This window comes from Podarcis pityusensis, assembly GCF_964106645.2.
Source record: "Podarcis pityusensis genome assembly, chromosome: 9".
Lineage (NCBI taxonomy): Eukaryota > Metazoa > Chordata > Lepidosauria > Squamata > Lacertidae > Podarcis > Podarcis pityusensis.
The window spans coordinates 11,288,625-11,313,386 of NC_138034.1; the positions used below are offsets into that span (position 1 = coordinate 11,288,625).

The 24,762-nt window shown below is 42.1% G+C and overlaps 1 protein-coding gene across 1 annotated transcript in view; it reads left to right on the top strand.

Annotated features, from left to right (window-relative positions):
* TBC1D19 (TBC1 domain family member 19) overlaps positions 1-24,762 on the top strand; it is a 74,571-nt gene that overhangs the window by 29,723 nt on the left and 20,086 nt on the right. Inside the window, exons 12-14 of the mRNA XM_081020050.1 lie at positions 11,484-11,558; positions 14,604-14,666; positions 22,295-22,379. Coding sequence (XP_080876176.1) covers positions 11,484-11,558; positions 14,604-14,666; positions 22,295-22,379 — 223 coding nt within the window. The remainder of the gene's footprint in view (positions 1-11,483; positions 11,559-14,603; positions 14,667-22,294; positions 22,380-24,762) is intronic.

Sequence of the window (24,762 nt, forward strand, 5' to 3'; positions counted from 1 at the left end):
TTGTGGTATTTTTGTCTTAATTTGTCAAGTAAAATATCTAAAGAAATGGTCAGTTCGGACTGCCACACAGCAACTACTTGAAACTGCTCCAACAGTGCCGTAGCTCACTGCCATGCAGTTCTGTCTTATCAGATGATCTGCCCTTACTTAATCTTGCCAATCATAGCTAGAAGCTGTTTACAGTGTTGTGTAGACAAGCAACCAAGTATGAACCTTGCCCATAGCAAGAAATGTTACGGGGTAGGGAGCTAACGGTTATGGTGGAGTCATTGTAAGTCAATGTGAAACACCCAAAACCCAGTATGTCAGCTCGCAAACTGTTTTTTCTGTGGACCAGTTGAAAATTGCCAGAGTCTAGGCCATGTAATATATTTTTTTTTCTTTGCTGAACGTATTAAAGTACACATCTAGGTTACCATAGTCTTTTAGGGGAAATAAGTCAACTGTTCCAGCATTTATATTATGAAGATCATTTCCCCAAGACTAAAGCCGCCTTAGCCTGTTTGATAATCTTGCTCTGATTTTAAAAAATAAATTGTGTCAGATGGGATGAAGATATTCTCAACTACAGTCGTACCTAGGTTTTTGAACAGCTTAGTTCTCGAACATTTTGGCTCATGAATGCCGCAAACCCAGAAGTGACTGTTCCGGTTTGTGAACTATTTTTGGAAGCCGAACGTCCAACGGGGCTTCCACTGCTTCTGATTGGCTGCAGGAGCTTCCTGCAGCCAATCAGAAGCCACGCTTTGGTTTCCAAATGTTTTGGAAGTCGAATGGACTTCCGGAACGGATTCCGTTCGACTTCCAAGGTACGACTGTACTGTGAAGCCTTTTCACAGACTACTGAATGGAACTTGCATACCTCCAGTGGGTCATAGTTTGAGAACTTCTGGCATGGCTAATCTGATAACACAAGAAGAATCTCTTTGGATTAAGACCAAAACCCTTTCTAATCCCATCAGTCTGTTTCCCACAGGAGATAACCAGAAGCCAATGGGAACCTCAAAATCAAGACATGGGGGTAGCAGTAGACTCCTGCTTGTGTTTTCCAGCAATTGGCAATCAGAGGATCTGTGATCCTCGCAGAAGCATATAGCTACCATGACCTTGATCGACTTATCCTCCATGACTTTTTCCAATGCCCCTTGAAAGCCTCCTAAACTGTGTCACCACATCTTGAGGGAGCCAGAGAAAGAAATATTTTGTTTAATCTCTCCTGAATCTTCCACCATTCCGCTTTATTGACTGACCTGGATTCTAGTATTTTGATAAGGGGTGAGTCACTGCTTGCATAATTTTACAAAACTCTTTACTTACTCAACTCCCCTCCCCATCCTAAAACATTCAAATCACACTAGCTATGGCTATCAAGTATATTTTAGTATGGTAATTTTGACTGTCATAGATATGTATATTTATTGCACAATTAAATATATATATTTATAGTGTCATTTTTAGAAGCAGTTAAATCAGAAAGTATGTCTTTCTAATTCAGTCGTACTGTTAAGTTTTGGTCCTAGAATTCTCCCTTGTGCCATTTGTAACTGACTAAATGGCTGAGCTACTGTTTCTTTGTTAATGTATGTCAGTTTCCTTCTCCGTATTTACAAACTGAAGACTTTTTGAACCTCTAAATCTTACTTAGAGAAATAGATTTTGTTAAGACACTGAAAGGTACAGCAGAAGCTTTTTGGGAGAAGTGTGTGAACATTCAAATACACTCATTTCAGAGGAGAACATCTAATTTGAACCAATTTGTGTTCCACGAAGTTTAGGTACAGATGCCAATTTGCAGTTTAGAACAAGATTATACAAATAGGTTGTTTACAGGGGCACAAATATAAAAATAAGCAAAAGGCTAACGTACTTATGCTACAGACCTCTTTGGATATATGAACACAAGTTCATAGGACACGTTGGTGATGTATTTGAAAGGCAGGAAGTACCGTATGTATATTAAAATCACATGGAGCTCTAGAATCTATTAGGCTTTTTCTCTATGTGTAATAATAGAAAATGTGTCCATATTCCAAGAAGCTCAATATTCAGTTGAACCAGTCAGTTTGTCACTGAAATTAACAACAGAACACTGAAAGCACCAGATGTATTGTTCTCAAAGAATTATAGCATTTCAGGGAGTTTGTGCATGTACACCTGCTGGCAGTATTGCAAATCTTAGCCTGATAGGAAAACACTAAAAGTGCATATTATGTTGTTAGGTATGACTGAATGCCTAGAATAAGGAGCACTCTCTGGTTTGTTCCTTTCAGATTTCAGGTCATACTGTCTCTCGAAGAATTGATGCTCACCAGGGCAGCTTTGAGGCAGGGTGGTTGAAAGCAGTCTCCCCTTCTGTGGCTATTATGAGATAAAAATAACCACAGCAAATAGTGTGTTGTTAAAATAGACACATTTTATTTTTAAACTTTATTTATGCTTTTCAGATTTTTACATTTCATTAATTTAACAATCATTTTGAACATTTCAAAACTTGACTTCCTTCCCCCTCTTTCTGCAGTTCCTTAAATTTGTTTTTAATATCTTCTGCGTATCCCAACTAACTTAATTTGTTCATTTATTCCTCTACGTTAAATATATACTCTTATAAAACTGCAGGTTATTTCAATAATCCTGCCAGTGTTCTTATCTGTTTACAGTTTATCTGTAAATATTCAATAAACCATTTGCATTCTTTTTTTAAAAAAGTTTGTTATCTTGTTTTCTTATTCTTCCGGTAAGTTTTGCCATTTCTGCATATTCCATAAGTTTTTGTATCCGTTCTTCCTTTGCTGGGACTTCTGCTTCTTTCCAATTTGGGGCGAGTAACATTATTGCGGCTGAAGTTGGATAAATGAATAAGTTTCTATACAGTTTAGGTCGTTCTATCCCTATAATTCCCAAAAGAAAAGCTTCTGGGTTTTGTTTTTTTACAAATGTTATTTTAAACATCCTTTTCAATTCATTATATATCATTTTTGTACAATAGTCAGGATGATTTATTTGCTAGAAGCAACCGTTTATCCAGTCGTACCCCTTGCCAAATTTCCCAGATGTATCTATTTTATAAATATTTACAAGCCACACATAAAGTGTATCCATTTGGCTTACATAATACAAAATACAGTGGTACATCTACTTATGAACCCGATCCATTTTGGGGTGCCGTTTGCATCCTGAAAAGTCCGTAAGTAGAGCGCCGCTACTGCGCATGCACAAAGCGCGATAGAGTGCTTCTACACATGCGCAAAGCGTGCAGATCGCTTCTGCGCATGTGGCGAACCCAGAAGTGTACTTCCGGGTTTGCCGCATTCGTAACCTGAAAAGCCGCAACGTGAAGCAAACGTAACACAAGGTATGGCTGTAGAATAAAAGGTAAATGGACCCCTGACCATTAGGTCCAGTCATGGCCGACTCTGGGGTTGCGGCGCTCATCTCGCTTTATTGGCCATGGGAGCAGGTGTACAGCTTCCGTGTCATGTGGCCAGCATGACTAAGCCGCTTCTGGCGAACCAGAGCAGTGCACGGAAACGCCATTTACCTTCCCACCAGAGCGGTACCTATTTATCTACTTGCATTTTGACGTGCTTTCGAACTGCTAGATTGGCAGGAGCAGGGACCGAACAACGGGAGCTCACCCCGTCACGGGGATTCGAACCGCTGACCTTCTGATCGGCAAGTCCTAGGCTCTGTGGTTTAACCCACAGCGCCACCCTCATCCCTCGCTGTAGAATATCAGCTCATAAATATCCATAACACATAATTAAAAACATCAATACATGCCAGTTGGTTAAAAAGATAACTTCATCTTGTTTTCAGAAGACAAATAGCAATGGTGTAAAGGCAATGGCCTTGCGGGTATGTGGTTCCTGTGTCTAGGAGATAGGTCAACTGGATGGAGCTGTATTCTCCAAAGGAGCAGGTACACAGTCTGGCATCCTCCTTGATCTGCCTCTGTCACCAGAGGCCCACGTGACCTCTGTGGCCAGGAGTGGTCTGACCATGACAGTGGATCCCCAGAGACCCCTCTATTTCCAGATTACCTCCTGCCCCACTTGAAGCAAAGACCAGATCATGGGTACGTCGTGCTCTGTGCATTCAGCCGGGAACAATCTGAGATGGTCCTATGGTTGCCATGGAGCCATGAAATCCCGAGCTAATCCAACAGCAGCCTCAACTTGGCATGGATGTTGAAATCACCCAGAGTTATTGTTCGGGATTACTCCAACACCACATTTGGGATACCTCGGCCAGCCCAGTAAGGGAAGCTGTTGAGCAATGGTGATATCATTGCGTGTGTTTTCATTAAGAATATCTATTTTATTTTCTGAGAGGATGCCCCTATTTTTATTTTAGTTTCAGTGAAAAGTAGAATTCAAGCGAAGGAGCTATGGATCTGCTATAACTGAATTTCACGGAGCTTTAAATTATTGAAAACACACAAAGTATAACAAGATATTTGTCATGGTAATGAATAATTCAAATTTAGTTTCTGGAAACCTGATGAGAATAGATTTGTATTTCTACTGTACTATAGACTGACTAGTCACCATGAAGGACTTCCTTGGGTTGTTATCTATACTCTAATTTATTTATAATTGTGTTTGCTGTGCTTCTTCAGTTTGAAATTAATAATAAAAGCTGTCCTTCGTGTGATAAGCAGATAATAAATATTTATATAACTTTTTTGTTTGCCTTTTGCCACATGATGCCACCAAAAGTGACATTGAAACTGTGAAACTCCTGGCATTATTTTATGTTATTTTTGGGAAACAAATTAAGGTGTGCGTTTGGGTTTTTTAAAGATTTCAGGGAAAAGTTTTAGTTTTTGGGCCAGCATTCCTTTTGTACAACAGTGCCATTGCATGAGTAAAGCTCCCCAGTGATTCTATGTTAACTGAAAAGTGGGACAGCCTATTCAGTTTTTTTAAAAAATTAATATATCAAGAATTGAAAGATTATGAGTCCAGGAAGGAAATTATATTGTAGTTGTTATTGGAATGACTTGCTTAAGAGAACTGTTGTCAGTCAGCGATGAATTGAATGGACCAATGATGTAACTCATATAGGTAAAGATAAAGGACCTCTGGACAATTGCGTCCAGTCAAAGGTGACTATGGGGTTGCGATGCGGGTGGCACTGTGGTCTAAACCACTGAGCCTCTTGGGCTTGCCGATAAGAAAGTCAACGGTTTGAGTCCCTGCGACCTTCTGATCGGCAAGTGAGCTCCCATTGCTCGGTCCCAGCTCCTGCCAACCTAGCAATTTGAAAACACACCAAAAGTGCAAGTAGATAAATAGGTACTGGTCTGGCGGGAAGGTAAATGGCGTTTCCATGCACTGCTCTGGTTTCGGTGTGGCTTAATCATGCTGGCCACATGACCCGGAAAAACTGTCTGTGGACAAACGCCGGCTCCCTCAGCCTGTAAAGCAAGATGAGCGGTGCAACCTCAGAGTGACTTAACTTTCAGAGGTCCTTTACCTTTACCTTTTAAAGGACCCCTGGACAGTTAAGTCCAGTCAAAGGTGACTATGGGGTTGCTGCATTCAGCTTGCTTTCAGGCCGAGGGAGCCGAAGTTTGTCCACAGACAGATTTCTGGGTTATGTGGCCAGCAGGACTAAACCGCTTCTGGCGGAACACCGTGACGCAAACCAGAGCGCATGGAAATGCCGTTTACCTTCCCGCCGCAGAGGTACCTATTTATCTAGTTGCACTGGCATGATTTCAAACTGCTAGGTTGGCAGGAGCTGGGACGGAGCAACGGGAGCTCACCCCATCACGGGGATTTGAACCACCGACCTTCTGATCAGCAAGCCCAAGAGGCTCAGTGGATTAGACCACAGCTCCACCCGCTCTCTATAACTCATATAAGGCAGCTTAGTATATTGACTGGTTAAAAGTACACACACATTAGACCTTCTCCGAAGTATTTCACTTGTGTGATTTCATCAGCAGCTGATAATTGGTTATGCCTCCTAACCCAATAATTAGCATTTTGCTTTTCCTCCACCCATCCATTATTCTGCACCTGACTCCAAGTTGGTAGGTTTGGGATTTCTAGTAAGGAAAGTGGACTTTGCAAACCAAATATGGCCAGTGTCATGGAATGGGGCCTCGGAAGCTGTCGGTGTAATAGCCCCCCAGTGCACAAAATAAATGCCCCTAGTTATAGACGCTATGCTGAGAGAGGTAGAACTTGCCACAAAGATGCTGGTGTTTTTTTTTTTTGTTTTTTTTTGCAACATTCCTACCATTGTAGTATGTATATATTGTTCTTAATTATGAAGCTTGTATAATATTACGTAGTATTTTTTCCTCCCCGTGGTCAGGTTCATATTTTGGATCTTGGCTCTTTCCCGTTAATACAGGGTTGCCATAACACCCACCGACTCACCGCCGCCCATTCTTGGAACTTTATTTTATTTTTTAACTGGTAAATTAAACCATGTCTAGAGGGCACCGACATAGTGTTGCTTATTCACGTAATATGCTATATAAATAACAAATCCACTTTCACATTCATGTGAAAACTTTTTAAATTTCAAAAACAGGAGATCAGTTCTTCATAGTTCAACATACGTAACTTGTATTCTACTTATACAAACCCCCATTCTATGGACAGGACACTGTGTTTGGAAGAAAGGCTTGTATACCTGATAAGTAGATTATTTATATATATCCTGAATGTATCTAGTTCACATTCCTTTTCATCATTAAGTCTTGTCCTTTGCACTGTTGAATTTTTTACATCTTCTTCCATCTGTGGAATGATGTGCAATTGCCTATCATCAACTTCAAAATCCTAAAATAGAACAAAATGTGTTTATGGAAAAAGCAGATAATTTAATACAATAAACACAGTTGTGATGTGTATATTTTACAACTATTATATTTTCATATGCTGCCTTAAAAGGAGAACCAAGTTACTATTATCTTTCTCTCCACCCCCCCCTTTATGCCAAAGTGCTTGCAGTGACCACCTCCAAAACTATGTTAGCCATCATGACATTTGTATGCCAAGTCATTAATTGTATTCTTCCAGCTGTGGCTTCTGTCTTCCTGATAGGATCCATGTGAGCTGTGTTTATGGCTGTATCTCTGCTTCTAGGTTTTGCTTGGCTAGAGTCTGCTTCTAGCCAGCTATGTTTGCGAAGAGGCTATAGCTTTGCATAAATTATTTAGAGGAATACCACTGACGTTCTTGGGGAAAATTGTTAACTGTTGCCCTCCAGTTTCTTGCCTCATGAATTTAGCAGAATTCCTTTTCCCCTGCAGTTTTATTTTATAGGCTCTTTAAGAATCACCCTCTTCTGTTGTATACTTAGAATATTATTGATGGCTGGCTGGCTGGATTGCTACCCCAATGCATGCTGACTTTCAGAGCAAAGCCCTCCAGGGTGGCTCACGTAAAAAATAATAATTAGTTATTTAGAAAATCTCTATTTTGCTGGCTGGCAATAATGCATTTATTACTACACGGGTTGCAAAATTTGCCTTGGCTGCAAGTAAGTTGAGAGCTAGGCATGAAGACAAGTATCATAAGGGGGAGTGTGAGACGTGGAGTGCTTATGCAAGAATGATTTTTGCATGTTTGCTTCGCTGCTGCTGCTGCTGCTGCTGTTCAGTTTTAAATCAATTATTTGTATCCTATGCATTGTGACCAATTGTGATGGCTTGTAGCTTTTAGCAATAAAGATTCATTCATTCATTCAACTGAGAATATTTAGAAAATACAGTGGTGCCTCGCAAGACGAAATTAATCCGTTCCGCGAGTCTCTTCGTCTAGCGGTTTTTTCGTCTTGCGAAGCAACCCTATTAGCGGATTAGCGCTATTAGCGGTTTAGCGGATATTAAAGGCTTAGCAGCTTAGCGGCTTAGCGGCTAAAAGGCTATTAGCAGCTTAGAAAAAGGGGGGGGAGCGAAAAAAATCTCAAGACTCGCAAGACATTTTCGTCTTGCGAAGCAAGCCCATAGGGGAAATCGTCCTGCGAAGCGCATCGAAAAACGGAAAACCCTTTCGTCTAGCGGGTTTTCCGTCTTGCGAGGCATTCGTCTTGCGGGGCACCACTGTATATAAAACCATTTGTTGTTGTTGTTGTTTAGTCGTGCCCGACTCTTCGTGACCCCATGTACCACGGCACGTCAGGCACTTCTGTCTTCCACTGCCTCCTGCCATTTGGTCAAACTCATGCTGGTAGCTTCGATAACACTATCCAACCATCTCGTCCTCTGTCGTCCCCTTCTCCTTGTGCCCTCCATCTTTCCCAACATCAGGGTCTTTTCCAGGGAGTCTTCTCTTTTCATGAGGTGGCCAAAGTATTGGAGCCTCAGCTGAAAGATCTGTCCTTTCAGTGAACACTCAGGGCTGATTTCCTTCAGAATGGATAGGTTTGATCTTCTTGCAGTCCATGGGACTCTCAAGAGTCTCCTCCAGCTCCATAATTCAAAAGCATCAATTCTTTGGCGATCAGCCTTCTTTATGGTCCAGCTTTCACTTCCATACATCACTACTGGGAAAACCATAGCTTTTACTATACGGTCCTTTGTTGGCAAGGTGATGTCTCTACTTTTTAAGATGCTGTCTAGGTTTGTCACTGCTTTTCTCCCAAGAAGCAGGCGTCTTTTAATTTCGTGGCTGCTGTGACGATCTGCAGTGATCATAAAACCATTATACCGATTCAAAACTATCAATAGCACATTAAAACAATATAGAGCTTAACACATAGCATCCTAATTAAATGCATCTTGAAATAAAATATGAAATAAATATTTTTTTCTTTGTAAAGCAATTTTATATTGTCCTTTGGCTCCAGGAGGAATAGGTTACTAGAGTTACCGCACTTCATGAAGACTTGATAGTTTTCATTGCCTGGTTGTGCGGAAGGCAGCGACTTGAGGAAGTACCATATTTGGATGTTTGAAAAAGATTTTAGTTTTTGATCGACTTATGTGCAAATTATATCCCGTTTATTTTAATGGGATATACTCAACAGTATCTTTCCGATTGTGTCCTGATATCCTTCTTTTTAAGCTTTTTAAGCTCCATTACCAACATATGGTATTAAAATAAGCAAAACACGACCATGAAGTGTGTCATTTGTTTTAAGTCTCACACAACGAATAATATTTAGCATTATTTCGTTCTAGGATGTTTTGTACTATGAACAACTGAAGTCTAATGTGATTCAGCATGACCTTAATAATAATAATAATAGATTTATTGCATTAGCCGTGTGGCCATAGCATGATATACATTGAAATAACAACATAAAATGGGGGTGGGGAGGTAGAGGTAGATATCGTCCTGGGCGAATACTTAAAGAAAGAGGAAAAAAAACAAAAACTGCTGAGGCTGGAGGAGGACCGTTGAAGGGTCCTTCAGCTCCTCAGATTAGTCCTAACTCGATTGTCCTTGTACAATAAGGCTACTTGGAACTTCGTTCGGTTGTGCGGCGTATCGACTGCAGCTGTGGTGTTAAGGAAGAAGTTAGTGCCGCTTTCCTCTTCATCACACTAAGCAGGAAGTTAGCTGTCATCTCGGTAATCCAACAATCAGAATCCTGCAAAAAGAGGGACACTATCCAAGGCTGGATTGGGAGATGGAACTTATTCACGAGGGGAGTTAAAAACCGAGATCTTTCATCTGTCCAGTTGGGACAGAAGAGCATTACATGTTCCATAGTCTCCAGGGCCGTGTCATTACAGGAGCATGTTCTGTTTGCGATGGGAACTCTGGAATAACGACCCGACAGAACTGCTGTAGGAAAACAGTTGAGACGGGCACAGGTAAAGGCCCTTCGCTTAGCCTCCAAAGAAATTGTGAAGCAGTATAGAGGGATCCCTTCAGGGGGTGGAATAGCTAGGGCTAGGCCTGAACACGGTCCTCTTGCACAAGAAGCTGTGTTAGAGAAGTCAAGTTGCTGTAGTTTCTTTTTAATTGGGGGTAGGGCCACCGGGCTGATACACTCTAAGTTAAGAACAGTTTTACAATTCAAATTGAGAAGAGAGCGGAATTTGAGGTTAATTGTAGTTTTCCAAGGGGAATTATGAATATCTCTTAGGATCAGATTGGAAAAGCCACCTCTAATTCGAGCATCCGATGCTAATAGGTGGAAGGTGTAGGAAATGGCTCGACTCCATGCTCGTCTAACAATTGAAGGCTGGGCGAACTCGAGTCGTAGGGCTGCACCTGAGACACATCTCGGGACGCCGGAAAGAGATCTCAGAAACATATGAAGTGGGCGATCCAAGTTACCTGATATTGCTGTAGTCCATACTTCGCATCCATATAATAATTTAGGGACAACTTTGGCATTAAATATTTGAATTGCTGCTGGAAGGTGTTTGCCGCCCTTCTGGTGGTAAAATCGGACAATGGCGTTAGAGGTCGTGGTTGCAGCGAGAAAGGCAGATTGTAGATGGGTGGTCCAGGAGAGATTATAAGTGAATATTAAGCCTAGATATTTAAAGGCTTTTACCTTTTCTAAGTAGCCACCTGTGATCTTAAGCGGCTCCAACTTGAGTTTGCGGGAACGAGTGAAGTGGAGGACTTTCGATTTTTTATAATTAATATTAAGAGCTTCCGCCTTACAATAGGCGATAAATGCATTAACTGCATTTGCTAGGTCCGCAGCTGTTCTGGATAAGATGACGGCATCATCAGCATAGAAAAGGGAAGCAACGGGGTGGCCTGCTAAGTGAGGAGGATACTTAGATGCTAGCTTCAAAGTGGAAATTGCATCATGAAGATAGAGATTAAACAGTAAAGGGGCCAAGAGACAACCTTGTCGGACGCCCTTGGCCGTTGGAAATGGAGTAGTGAGGGAGCCGTTAGGACCAGTTCGGACGCGAGCTGTGGTGTTTGAATAAAGGGAGATAATTAGGGAGAGGAGGTGCGGATCAATTCCCAGATGGGCAAGTTTGGACCATAATCTCTGCCTAGGAATGGAATCAAAGGCGGCCTCCAGGTCCATGAAAGCGGCAAATAGGTGGCCTTGCCTTGGAGCAGTGTATTTACTGGCAAGGTGATAGAGAGTTAGACAGTGGTCCATGGTTGACGCTGACTTTCGGAAACCAATCTGTTCTAGCGGTAGAATGTTCCTCTCCTGGACCCATGAGAGAAGTTCCTCCAGTAAAACAGCGGCAAATATTTTCCCCGGGATGGATAATAAGCTGATGGGGCGATAGTTCCTAGGGATGTTTGGCTGGCCGCCTTTGAAGATCGGAACTATTATAGCTTCTCTCCAGGAGTCGGGGATGTCTAGGGCGGAGGAGATAGCGGTGAATACAGGAGTCACGTGTTCGCTCCACCAAAGAGGATCAGTCAGGAAAAGGTCCAACGGGACCATGTCTGGGCCGGGGGCCTTATTCCTTCGCATTGACATTACCAACATATGGTATTAAAATAAGCAAAACACGACCATGAAGTGTGTCATTTGTTTTAAGTCTCACACAACGAATAATATTTAGCATTATTTCGTTCTAGGATGTTTTGTACTATGAACAACTGAAGTCTAATGTGATCCAGCATGACCTTTTGGTGGACAATTTGATTTATAAAGTGAGTATTTCTAATTTATATATCACTATCTGTTGCTGTTGTTGTTTGTATCATCATCATCATCACTTTTTACTTATGAGTCTCTTTCCATGAGGCATCTCGAAGCAATTTGCCCAATGCAGATACCAACTGGGATAATGATCTCCATTTAGAAGGTTTGTCTCTCTATCGGTATCTATTTGCTGACTGACCAAAGTTTCAGAATCTCTATTTGATTACTTTCAGATGAAAAATAACTTATAGTTTGTGAAAGATTTCATCTAAAATTGCATGTATCTGAAGTACCGTATTTTTCGCTCCATAGGGCGCACCGGACTATAGGGCGCACCTAATTTTTAGGGGGGGGGATTCAAGAAAAGAAAATTATTTAAAGGGAGCACTGAGCAGAGCCTGTATGCATCCCAGGCTCTGCTCAGCGATCCCTTTCACAAGCCGCGTGGAGTGTGTGTGTGGCTCTTGGGGGCTTTTCCCCGAGGAGGGAGAAGGGCAGCCAGTCAGTGATGGGCTGCCCTTCTCCCTCCTAGGGGAAAAGCCCCCAAGAGCGCCTCCGCAGGGCAGCGGGATGAAGGCTCGCTGCTGGCCTGCGGAGGCTTCGCAGGCTACCCCAGAGCTGCTCAGAAGCTCTGGGAGTATTCCCCACCTCCCACAGAAGCCGTGCACTCTTTAAAGGGGCTGCGCGGCTTTTATTGAAAAGCCCGCAGGCTGCCATCCGCAAGCCTTGGGAGCCCGGCGGGAACTCCTGCTGGGCTCCCAAAGCTTGCGCTAGCTTCCTGAAGCCTGGAGAGCGAGAGGGGTCGGTGTGCACCGACCCCTCTCGCTCTCCAGGCTTCAGCGAAAGCCTGCATTCGCTCCATAGGGTGCACACACACTTCCCCTTCATTTTTGGAAGGGAAAAAGTGCGTCCTATAGAGCGAAAAATACGGTATATCTGCAGTGGTTCAGTGCAATAGTTAATATTTCTGCTGCTCCCCCCGCCCCCGTTGAATTATTTTGGAAAGGAAAAAAAAGAACAAGGCAAGCTTCATTTTTGGGTCACTATTAGCAGTGGCATTAGCCCAGCTTCTTCCATTTTTCCCTTAGGCTTCCCCCCCCCCATGCCGCTATTGCAAGTTGTTGTTATCTTGCAAGTGTGGTGGCAGCCTGGCCAATATTTTGCATCCTTCACACTGTCCTTTTTCACGGCGTTTGCGGATGGGTTGGTCGGCCACGTCAATAAATGGTGGAGAAACTTCTGCGAAGTGGACGGATTTTTCTGATGCGGAGAGAAGACATTCAGAAAATTTCTCAGTGTTGGCTGAACTCTTCCAGCGTAACAATTATATGCACAGCTTTCTCAGGAGGAAATGGAAGTTGAGAGTCGATTGCTTAAAGCATGTGAGAAGATTTGGATTTGGGGTTGAATAGAGAGAGGGTCTGTCTTAAACGTCATCCTTCAATACAGCCCTGATTCATAAGACTCCTTCTGAAGCTACTTTTTAAAAATGCAAAACCTGCCTTAATTTACAACCAACAATAACAGCATCCATGAACTCCTATACATTGTCTACTTTGGCTGTTAGTCAGACATCTGTAATTTTGTCCTGAGTGGATAGGAAAAGCATGGTGAATAGAGGGGGGGAAATGGTTTTTGGCTCTCTGCTGAGTTCAGAGTGTTTTAATGTAGATCATCTCTTTTTCTATCATATTACTTTGGGATGGGATATAAATTTTCTGAGTCTGACTCCTCCCCTGATATGCTCCTTTTTTGTGTCTCTGGTGGTGTTATACCAGTGTGACATTCTGCCACAGCAGTGTTACATTAGAACAAACTGTGATGTATCTTCACAATTCACTGGCTCAGACTATTTAGGTGGTTTCCTGTGATTTTCCAGAGAAATGGCATCAGGATCATAGGTTTGTGCAGCTATTTTATTCAGCACACACACACACACACACACACATATGTATATATACACACACACACACACACACACACACACAGAGTGGTACCTTGGGTTAAGTACTTAATTTGTTCCGGAGGTCCGTTCTTAACCTGAAACTGTTCTTAACCTGAAGCACCACTTTAGCTAATGGGGCCTCCTGCTGCTGCTGTGCTGCCAGAGCACGATTTCTGTTCTCATCCTGAAGCAGAGTTCTTAACCTGAGGTACTATTTCTGGGTTAGCGGAGTCTGTAACCTGAAGCATATGTAATCTGAAGCGTATGTAACCCGAGGTACCACTGTACACACATATACATACATATACATACATACATACATATACACACACACACACACACACATATATATATATATATAGATATATATAGATATATAGATATATATATATATAAATTAGACACTGTAAGACACAGACACTGTAACAATTTACAAACCACCAAGAACAGATTCCTTGGCCTCTTCGTGTGTCAGGTGTGATAGGAAGGGGCATATACAAATGCAAGCTGTTTTAGAATTGCATAGTTTTACTGTTGTTTTTCAGCGGGGATCCGCAAGCATTTTTGGTATGGCATTGCAGGGGGCTGGACTAGATGACCCTCGGGTCCCTTCCAACTCTAAACTTCTTTGATTCCATGCATTGTCTCAAACTTCTTCAAAACCATTCCTCAGTTCTCGGAGAGATTGCCACGTGCCATGGCAAAGGAAAGCTTATTGTCTGAGAAATACCAACCTAGAACTCTCAAAGGGGTGCATGATTAGTTTTTCAGTTCTTTGATGACTGTGGAATGCAGTTAAAATGTTAATTGGGAGATAACTTGCATTCCCTCTCCCATTGAAAGAGTGGGGAAACTCCCATTGATGAAAACTAATTAGAAGTGACGTGATCAACTATAGCATAAGGATATCAGTGCCTAGTGTTATGATGTTACTAATAGATTTTTTTCTGTGTGCAGGAAATGTGAAGTTGACAACAGGTGGAGTGAATAGTTATTAACTCTGTAGCATGACAACAATAATATCTTGTTATGCTAATGCATCGCAGGAGCTTCCCAGCTGGAAAATATACTTCTCAAGCTTCAAGTTTTTATGGTTTTTCATTTGCAGGATGTGAAGCTGACAGCCAGCAATGATGACTACTACTTCGTGTTTGAGGATTATTTATATCAGGTAAGTAATTACTGTTATTGCAGCAGCCTGTCAGTGGAAAAAAGTGACACGCAAATTAGGTACAATTTGTTCCAGGTATCTTTTAAGCCCAGTAAAACTGGTAGTGAATTACAGTTGCACTAAGCTGACCAGCAGCGGAATTCTATGCATGCCTACTCAAAAGTTCTACTATGTTTGGTGGGCCTTTGGTGCGTACAGTGGTGCCTCGCAAGACAAAATTAATTCGTTCCGCGAGTCTTTTCGTCTTGCGGTTTTTTTCGTCTTGCGAAGCACGGTGTCGGAAAAGTTTTGGAAAAGCTTCAAAAATCACCAAAGTCTTCAAAAACCTCAAAAAAGGCTACCACACCGCGTGCTATGAGTTGCTCCTCGAAGTCAAGTCGCAACTGTATTAACGGTGTTAAGAAAAAGGAAACAAACTTGCAAGACGTTTCCATCTTGCGAAGCAAGCCCATAGGGAAAATCGTCTTGCGAAGCAACTCAAAAAACCAAAAACCCTTTCGTTTTGCGAGTTTTCCGTCTTGCGAGGCATTCGTCTTGCGAGGTACCACTGTATACGATTCCAGCCTGGATGACTTGGTGCCTCAGTTAAATGGATCCATCAGTTACTGTCCAGAATCATTCAGCTATGCCTGTGCATGGCCAACTTTTACCATAAACAACCTTCAGCCAGCAAAGTTAAAGATAACTAGCAGGCTAAGTCAAACTCCTATTCAAATTGTCGTTTTGTGCAGCCACAATGTTTGGATGACTGGTTTCACTAAGTTAGCCCTAGCTGAAAAAGATCTAAGACTCTCTGAAAATTGAATCCCCTGGGAAGGGTTGCACTTTGAAATGCTAGATTTTTCTCTGCTGTCCGTTCATGTGCACTGGCGAATACTTATAGCAGTAATTCTTGACCTCTATTGATTTTCCGTTGGCCATACAGCATACTCTTTCAGAACACTGTGAATTTTCTCATACCCTCTCTTCTTCGGAGTATCCCTGGTATAAGAAAAGCCAGATTGAGGGAGCGGAAAGTGGAAAGGCAGTAATTTGTAAGAGAATGTGATGTGTGCAGCTGAGAATTAATGGAGGTACAGGAATGATAATATAGTAATAATTTTAATTTATTTATACCCCACCCATCTGGCTGGGTTTCTTCAGCCACTTTGGGTGGCTTCCAACAGAATATTAAAAACACGATAAAACATCAAATATTTAAAACTTCCCTAAACAGGCCTGTCTTCAGGTGTTTTCTAAAAGTCAGATAGTTGTTTATCTGTTTGACATCGAAGCCGGAGCTCAGTGTCTGTGCTGAATGATGGGGGTGGAGATGCTCCTTCAGATATACTGGACCGAGGCCATTTAGGGCTTTAAAGGTCAGCACCAAAACTTTGAATTGTGCTCAGAAACTTACCAGGAGCCAATGTAGGTCTTTCAGGACCTGTGTTACATGGTCTCGGCGGCCACTTGCTATCCACATTAAACAACAGTATGGATGAGCCCTAAGCTATCTAGCTTATTAAAAGCAACTGTGGAGAGATATTGAAAGATACTGGGGCAGATTCCGCATGCCGAACCCATGTACACATTGGAGCCCTATGGGACTTGCAGGAGAAAAGTAGTCTTGTTGGTCATGATTTATATAGAGAGCTACAGATATATATGGTGCTACACAGAATGACATGAGCAAAAGGGGTTGGTGGACTACCCCAAGGACCTTGCAACCTAGATTTTGTCACTGATGGCATAAACAGAAAGAAGGAAGGGAAATGGGAGGGTAAAAAATGTGATCAAATGCAGTTAGATGTGCTAAAACCACGTTACAGCTGGAGATGGAGATTAAAAGGCAAAGAAAAGGTGAGTTTTGAGAAAGGTGTGAGATAAGAGTTTTGGGAGGAACTCCCAGAAAAAAATGTTTAAAAGGTAAATACCACTTAAATATAATAGTATTAAGCAGTCTCTTGTCCTAAAGCTCTGCACAGGAAATGTTGTATTCTTATATTTATACAATACTGTTTCCGACCTTGAACACTTAGGATGGGGAAGTGCTAGTCTTAAGTAAACAAGCATCCGTAATTTATTACCTTTGCTTCTAGTAAAGGAGAGCCAACTAATTTGTATGGACTTGCATATATTGTTTCTTTTTAGTCTCCTTAAATGGAAGCTTATTACATTTGCAAATTTCCTAATTTGTATTTGATTGCAGTGTCTACATAAATGTCATGGGGGAGGCTTCACATTTTTGTGGCACTTTCAACTTGATTAGTCACAGCTGTTAGGGTGGGCTTGTCATTTTGTCGATTATAGCTACATAAAACAACGTGAAATATATTAGTGGCTGAATGTATCCCTCCTTAGAGGACAGACTGATTTGTTTAGTCCTCTGAAAGCTAGAAATTAACAAAAATTAGGACTCCTGTTTTGTGTGTGATATGTATGGTGCTGTTTTTTTAATATTAAAAATCTACAGCAGAATTTATACCTCCCTATTCATCTTTACTAGTAATACTAATGTACTAATTGAAAGCTCATGATCTGAGCACGAGTCCTTATCTAGTCAAAGCAGCAGCATCTATATACAAGTATTAGCAGGTTCAGGGGAAGCCTGCAGTTTGCAGAAATACAGAAAAAGTTAGTTAAAAACAACCTTAATGTGGGGAAGAACCTCAAAAATAGCCCGGTGTGTCCCCATATAGATGTTTTGATAGGCTTGCCTAAACAAGAATGTTTTGATTTGATTATGTGCCAAAAAAATACAGCAAAAGCACTTCTCTAAATGTCTATTAACAGGGAGTATCAAAGTGCAGGTACCACAACACTAAAAGACTGATTTGAACAGGTCCCAAGTTGTTACCAGTTTTATATACCTACAGTAACGTTACTGTTGGTACGTGGGTGGCGCTGTGATCTAAACCACTGAGCCTCTTGGGCTTGCTGATCGGAAGGTCAGTGGTTCGAATCCCCATGGCGGGGTGAGCTCCCATTGCTCTGTCCCAGCTCCTGCCAACCTAGCAGTTCAAAAGCACACCAGTGCAAGTAGATAAATAGGTACCACTGCAGCAGGAAGGTAAACAGCGTTTCTGTGCACTCTGGTTTCCATCACAGTGTTCCGTTGCGCCAGAAGCTGTTTAGTCTTGCTGGCCACATGACCCGGAAAGGTGTCTGTGGACAAACGCCGGCTCCCTCAGCCTGAAAGCGAGATGAGCACTGCAACCCCAGAGTCTCCTTTGACTGGCCTTAACCGTCCAGGGGTCCTTTACCTTTTTTTAACCTTTACCAACAGTAACACCTGGAACTTGGCTTGGTAGCAAACTGGCAACCAGTGAATATCTATGAGCAGAGGTGTTACATGGTGACAGAGTCCCACAGCTGTCAGCACCTGTATTCTGCAAAAAAATGCAGTTTCCAGGTCAAGTGGAAGGGAAGCCCCACAGAGAGTGCATGGCAGTAATGCCTAAACTGCTGTGGTCAAGTTATCCTGGTTGTAGCTGTTGTACCCAGTGCAGCTGGTAAAAGGCACTTCAACCACTGAGGCTGCCTATGCCCCCAGTGACAAAGGTGGAACAAGAAGTACCCCCATACTCTGGACTTGGGCAGTCCTGGGCAGGCAAAATTAATCCAAAAATCTGTTTCATAATCAAAAGTAGCTTCTGCACTGGCAGCAGGTAGAATGAAAAATATTTTCCAGTCAGTGGTCGCTTGACAGTTTTGACTGATGGAAGTCTCAAACACCACTTTCTGAATCAGTTAGCTGCGAACTCATCTCTGTCAGAGTCAATAATCTGATGTCATTCAAAATCCTGGGGATAAATATAGAAAAGTCAGTTACCCGTAAATTGCTCTCTGCAGGGCAGTACTAAGTTATCATTTTGCAAAAATGGTGTGTGTCCTTGTTCATCTAATTCATCAACGAAAACACTGACCAGTGCAGAGAACAAACGAATGGACAGGAATGAACAGAATTAAACTTTCTTGTAGGTGTGATCACTCCTATATCTCATAGCAGGCAGCTATTTAAAAGTAAAAATTCATATTAGAAAGTGAAAACTCGGGCTCTAGCTGCATATGCCTTGTGGGGAGGGACACATCACTTAGAATAGAGTGTCATTTGGTGGGAGGGGTTGCTCAATGCATCCCCACCCCCCAATTCCCCTGGAAATGTTACTCTATCCTTGTAGACATGTTGTTGTTTTTTGCTCTTTTTCGTTTAGCCAGGCCCGCCTATGGAGAAAACGGCCTAGTGGAATTTTCAGGGAACTATTGGCTGGTACAGCAAGTACAGTCGTACCTTGGTTCTCGAACGCCTTGTGACGTGAACATTTTGGCTCCCAAACACCGCAAACCTGGAAGTGAGTGTTCCGGTTTGCGGACATTTTTTGGAACCTGAAAGTCTTCCACGGCTTCTGATTGAGTGCAGGAAGCTCCTGCAGCCAATCAGAACCCGTGATTTGGTTTTCGAATGTTTTCCAAAGTCAAACGGACTTCCGCAACGGATTCCCCTCAAGAACCAAGGTACCTTCCTCCTGCCTACTTGATTCTCCTTTGCAAATCTGCTTCCCACATTCACCTTAACCATCAGAGGACACATGTTTAATGTATAAGCTCTGATGGGAGCAACGCTTCATTCTTTGGGAAGAATGAAGGGACTTGTCTTTCCCATCTCATTTTGGCTAAATACAGACATTTGTGGTACTACGGCATTAGGTTTGATTCAGCACAAACACCTTGATAACTATACAAATATAATAAAGTGTGCGTGCGTGTTTTAGCTGCAAAGGAAGCATCCCCAGTTTTCTTAATGTCTCATTACAGATGTTTTTCTGTGTCTCATACAAGCAAATGCAGTGATGAGATTGGGGAGAATGGATTGCATGTGACGTCTGGACTGATCAAGTCATATCCTCCCCAGCTTCTTTAAAACTAAGTCATTGCTTAGCAGGAGAGGTAGCCTTGCTCTGCTGTCTGTTGTTCAGATTCATTCATGGATGTCAGGGAACTGACATCGGAGCTAGAGGCAGAGGGGAGGCTCTCAAATGATGCTGGAGAAGGGCCCAGCAGGGAGAGAGGCAGCTCAGCAGATGGGGAAGCAAATCAGCGCAACACCAGAGATAAAGGGGGGCAGATGGGGGAATCGGCGAGAGGGCTCCAGGACTCTTCACCGGACACCAGCGGGGAGAGCACGGGTCCTCCGCTACCCACGCCCTCCCTGCGCAGAAGGCTTCCGCGCAGGGAGAGTAGGAGGAGACTTGGCATCAAACAACTTTTATGTTGGAAAAGGTTTAAGAAACGCCCACTGATGGATTCTGCTAGCGACTGAGGCAGCCACGAAGTGAGGGGCTGTCCAGACAGAAAGGTTTATACAAGGCAACATAGCCAGGAGAGGCGGCAACTTACGCACGAGCAACCCATACTCATTACAATTTATTTATAGGTGCCATCAGACCATCACAAAGCAAGGGAGTTACATATTGGTGTAAAACCTAACAGCCAATAGCAATGGACACAAACCAAAATAAAACACAAACTTCACATTTTGAATTTCCTTGGTGAACTGCAATATTCTCTGATGGGTCCCTATCTGAACAAGTGCTAACGTAAAATGAAATTTACACAAAACATAAATAAAGTGGCGTAAAACCTGACTATTCTTGTTTAAATAGAGTTACAGTGTTCTTGCTAAACAGCTATTAATGAATTGGCAAGACTTTGTTTCTTGCCCAGGCCTTTCTGCCCAGGGATGGGTCATCTCAGCTTTTCTTATTGCTAGAAATATAAGGCTTTCACTGTTCTTGGGGAAAGCTGAGAATGTAAATGGCAGGAAACAGGACAGGAAGCAAAAGTGTGTGCATCTGCATTCTGAACAACAGCCAGAGCTTCACTTTTCTCTTTGTATTCACCCCAGTTGTTATAAATTAGCTTTTAATTTTTCCTATTTATTAGTACTTTGTTGAGTGTACTATGTTTTGACAGTTCAGATAAGATCAAAAGCTGGTAATGAATAGTGTTGGTTGTAAAGTGTGTGTTTAAGATAAAGGCCCTTTGTCATTTGAAAAAATGTTAATCTGCAAAATAGTAAGCTGCTCAAGGAGGTAAAAACCGTATCTCAGCCAGAAAATTATTACGTCCTCTGTCAGAAGCGCAGACATTTTCCCAAGACATTTTTGCTTTTGACAAATGTAATTATCGAAAGGCTGCGTTTACAAAAATATTAAACAAAAAGGAGCTGTCTGAGTGGATGATGCACAGGGAGACATTGCCATGGCACTGAAAGCGTTCTATGTAGAATGCAGATCCATACACTTTTCCTTCCTGTCTGCTATGCAGCTGCATAGATTTGTCCAAACCTTTACAGCAAAATTAAATGTAATGCAAGAGATCCATGATCAGATCTCCCAGTTTCCTGGTTTTCTTAAAAGCAGCTAGCAGGGAACCTCAAATTGCAGAAGCGGGGTTAATATTTTCCATCCATGTCTCTGTCCGTCTGTCTCTCTCTCTCCCTCTCCCTCCCCCCCCCCCCCCGTTATTTGTCCAGCTGGGGAAAACACAGGTGAAAACAGAATTAGATTTCCAGGAATGCTTCCATCTCTTCAAAATTTAAACAAAAGAACTGTTCTTTTAGACAACTAATGCAATTTTGAGGAGGAAACACAGTTTATCTTGCCTTCATTCTACCTAGAATGCCATGGCAATGTTTCACTGTACATCATCCACTCAGACAGCTCCTTTTTGTTTAATATTTTTGTAAACGCAGCCTTTTGATAATTATATTTGTCAAAAGCAAAAATGTCTTGGGAAAATGTCTGCCCTTCTGACAGAGGACATAATAATTTTCTGGCTTTTACCTCCTTGAGCTGCTTACTATTTTGCAGATTAACATTTTTTTCGGATGACAAAGGGCCTTTATCTTAAACACACACTTTACAACCAACATTATTCATTACCAGCTTTTGATCCTATCTAAACTATCAAAACGTGGTACACTCAACAAAGTACTAATAAATAGGAAAAATTAAAAGCTAATTTCTAACAACTGGGGTGAATACAAAGAGAAAAGTGAAGTTCTGGCTGTTGTTCAGAATGAAGGCAAGATAAACTGTTTCCTCCTCAAACTTGCATTAGTTGTCTAAAAGACCAGTTCTTTTGTTTAGATTTTGAAGAGATGGAAGCACTCCTGGAAATGTAATTCTGTTTTCACCTGTGTTTTCCACAGCTGGACAAATAGCAGGTGTGTGTGTGTGTGTGTGTGTGTGTGTGTGAAAGAGAGACAGAGACATGGATGGAAAATATTAACCCCCCCTTCTGCAATTTGAGATTCTCTGTTAGCTGCTTTTAAGAAAACCAAGAAAATGGGAGATCTGATAATGGATCTCTTGCATTACATTTAGTTTTGCTGTAAAAGTACGGACAAATCTATTGTCTGAATTAGATATACCTTGCTCTGAATTGGCGAGACAATTTGCATGTTATAGAGAAACTCAAAGATTTAACTCACCTTTCTCAAAGTGACCAGTACAACCTGAGAGGATGAAGAGGCTATGCTAGTCATTTTATTTGCCTGTATTTTTATTTTGCAGGAAATGACAGTTTAATGTCAAACTTCAAGGTGATTTTATTCATTTCTGATATTCCTGTTGTTGCTTTTACAGGTATTACTTTGTTTTTCACGAGACACTTCAGTGTTGGAACACTTTGCGTACAATAGCGCTACTCCACCCAAGTCATACGTTCGAGGTAAAGAAACAAATATTTATTGATGGTATTTATAAAAGATTATTGTTAGTGACTTCCACTAGTGATCGTCAACGGCTGAGCAGGACTCAAAACCAGATTTCTCTGGTCCAGGTCTTAGCACTACAATGCAAACTGTATTTGTGGCTCACCACAAATAACCTACTTTTGTGCTGCCTGCAAAAACAGGTGGATTTTTTAATTCGCTTTTTTGTTGCGGGGGTTGAGCACTTGGCAGCATAGCCAGTGGGCTACATTCGGGGTGGCAAGTCTTGTGTTGCGCAAGTCTGACAAAGAGCAGAACTGGACATTATGTGTAGTTCTGTGTTTCTTTTTCCAGGCTTTGCCTCGTTCTATATACTGAGGCTGCAATTTGAAGCTGAAGACCAGGGGAAGAGGGTCATTCTAATCGTTCCCTCTTGCAGTGCTTTTCTCCTGACAAGTCTCACCCACTGATGCTGTTATCCCTGTGGAGGGGGAAAATAGCATGTACCCATACTGGTTTTGATAGTGACTGTAAAGGCAGCTGGCTGTGTGTTTGTGCTTTCTTTTCAGTTGCCTACCTGTGAGGCAGTTCAATACTTTAAACAGCTGTACTGTATAATAGGATTTCTCTCCCCGCCATAAAAGTAGGAAGTCTACAAATGTATATTTCCTGGCCAACAGAATGCTTGTGACTTTGTGCCCAACTGTTACTGCATTTTAAAAATGCTAATTATGTTTTATAATGCAGCTTTAAAATAATTCCTACAGAATTCAATGTTGTGGATTGAATTTTCACTGCTAAACATTCTGCACATGAATGGTATTTATGAAAGATTGATTGATTGAATTTATATACTGCCCTATACCCGGAGGTCTCAGGGCGGTTCACAGAAAAGACGAAAACAGATCAAAAGCAGAACTAGAGAGCATTTTCATCTACCATAAAACCTAAGGCTCTAAAACCAACCATGACTGTCATCTTTTACATTCTCTCCAGATCGCATCATAGGTCCCTGCTTAACTTCAGAGAGAGAAAATGACCCGACAGTGGTACCTCGGGTTAAGTACTTAATTCATTCCGGAGGTCCATTCTTAACCTGAAACTGTTCTTAACCTGAAGCACCACTTTAGCTAATGGGGCCTCCTGCTGCCGCCACGCCGCCGGAGCATGATTTCTGTTCTCATCCTGAAGCAAAGTTCTTAACCTGAGGTACTATTTCTGGGTTAGCAGAGTCTGTAACCTGAAGCGTATGTAACCCAAGGTACCACTGTATTTTAAAATTCATGTAGGCATATGCTAAAACAGCAATTTCATTCAAATAATGCTTCTGTGCTCTAGATTTAAATAATGGGTTTGATCCTCTCAAAGCAAAGCACTTTTTAAGTCCTGCTAATTTCTTTTAAGCCTTACTGATACTAGGCTGAAGGGATGGGGGAGAGGGAATGACGCTTGGCTTTGTCATGGAAATCTGTCTTCACAGAAAGTGAAGGCAGGAAGGCAGTTTTGTATTGTGCTGGGTAGAACAGCCTAAGATCCTCTTCTCCTTTCAGTAGAAGGTCTCAGCTGATCCTCCCCCCAAAAAACCCCAAAAAAACAGAGTATGCTCTGTTCCCCTTGATGCCCTGAGAGAAAAAGTGATGGCCCTTTAACTGAATGGGCAGTAGAGTTTTCACCACTTTTTATTCCCTTACCTTCCTCTGCCTGATGTGACCCAGGACAGAAATGATCAGGACCTCACACTTCCTTTCCCTGTCATAACAGCTGAATGGAACTTTAATTTGACCAGGGAAGTGGGGTTGCAAAGAGGGCTTAGTCCTTTTCTTCTTAGCCCTGATATATGGCATTTTCCTTCAGAAGCTCATTTGGGTGAAGAGGGAAATGGAAGAAGGTTTGGGTCCCTTATTTCCGCGCTGCCATGGAGAGAGTATGCCAAAAGGAGTCAGCTTTTCCCTTCACTTAACGCTGAGCAACGGCAGGTTCAAATCCTAGTTGCAAAGGAAATGTGATGGGAAAGATCCATGATGAGGATTTCCCAGAGACATTTTTACTCCAAAGTTGCTGCATCAGCTGCTAGTTTAACTGCAATTGTGGGAGGGATGTTTAACTCCCTTCCCATCTCCGAAATAGATATGAAGAAGGATAATTACAGCAGGGAAATGCCATAGAAAGAAAGCGTTAAGCACCCAGTGATAGTTTGCCAGTCAAACTACCAGCCTCACACGACTGTTTTAAATTAAATCTACCTATCTATGAGAGAACCGAACCATCAATCACATCCGCTTTGGTGCTCAGTATTTGAACTGTTGTTGCTAAATAGCAAGTAAAGTGAGAAAACCACTCAATCACTTGGTCTGTGAGCTGCCCTGAGACCTCCAGGTACAGTGGTACCTCGGGTTACGT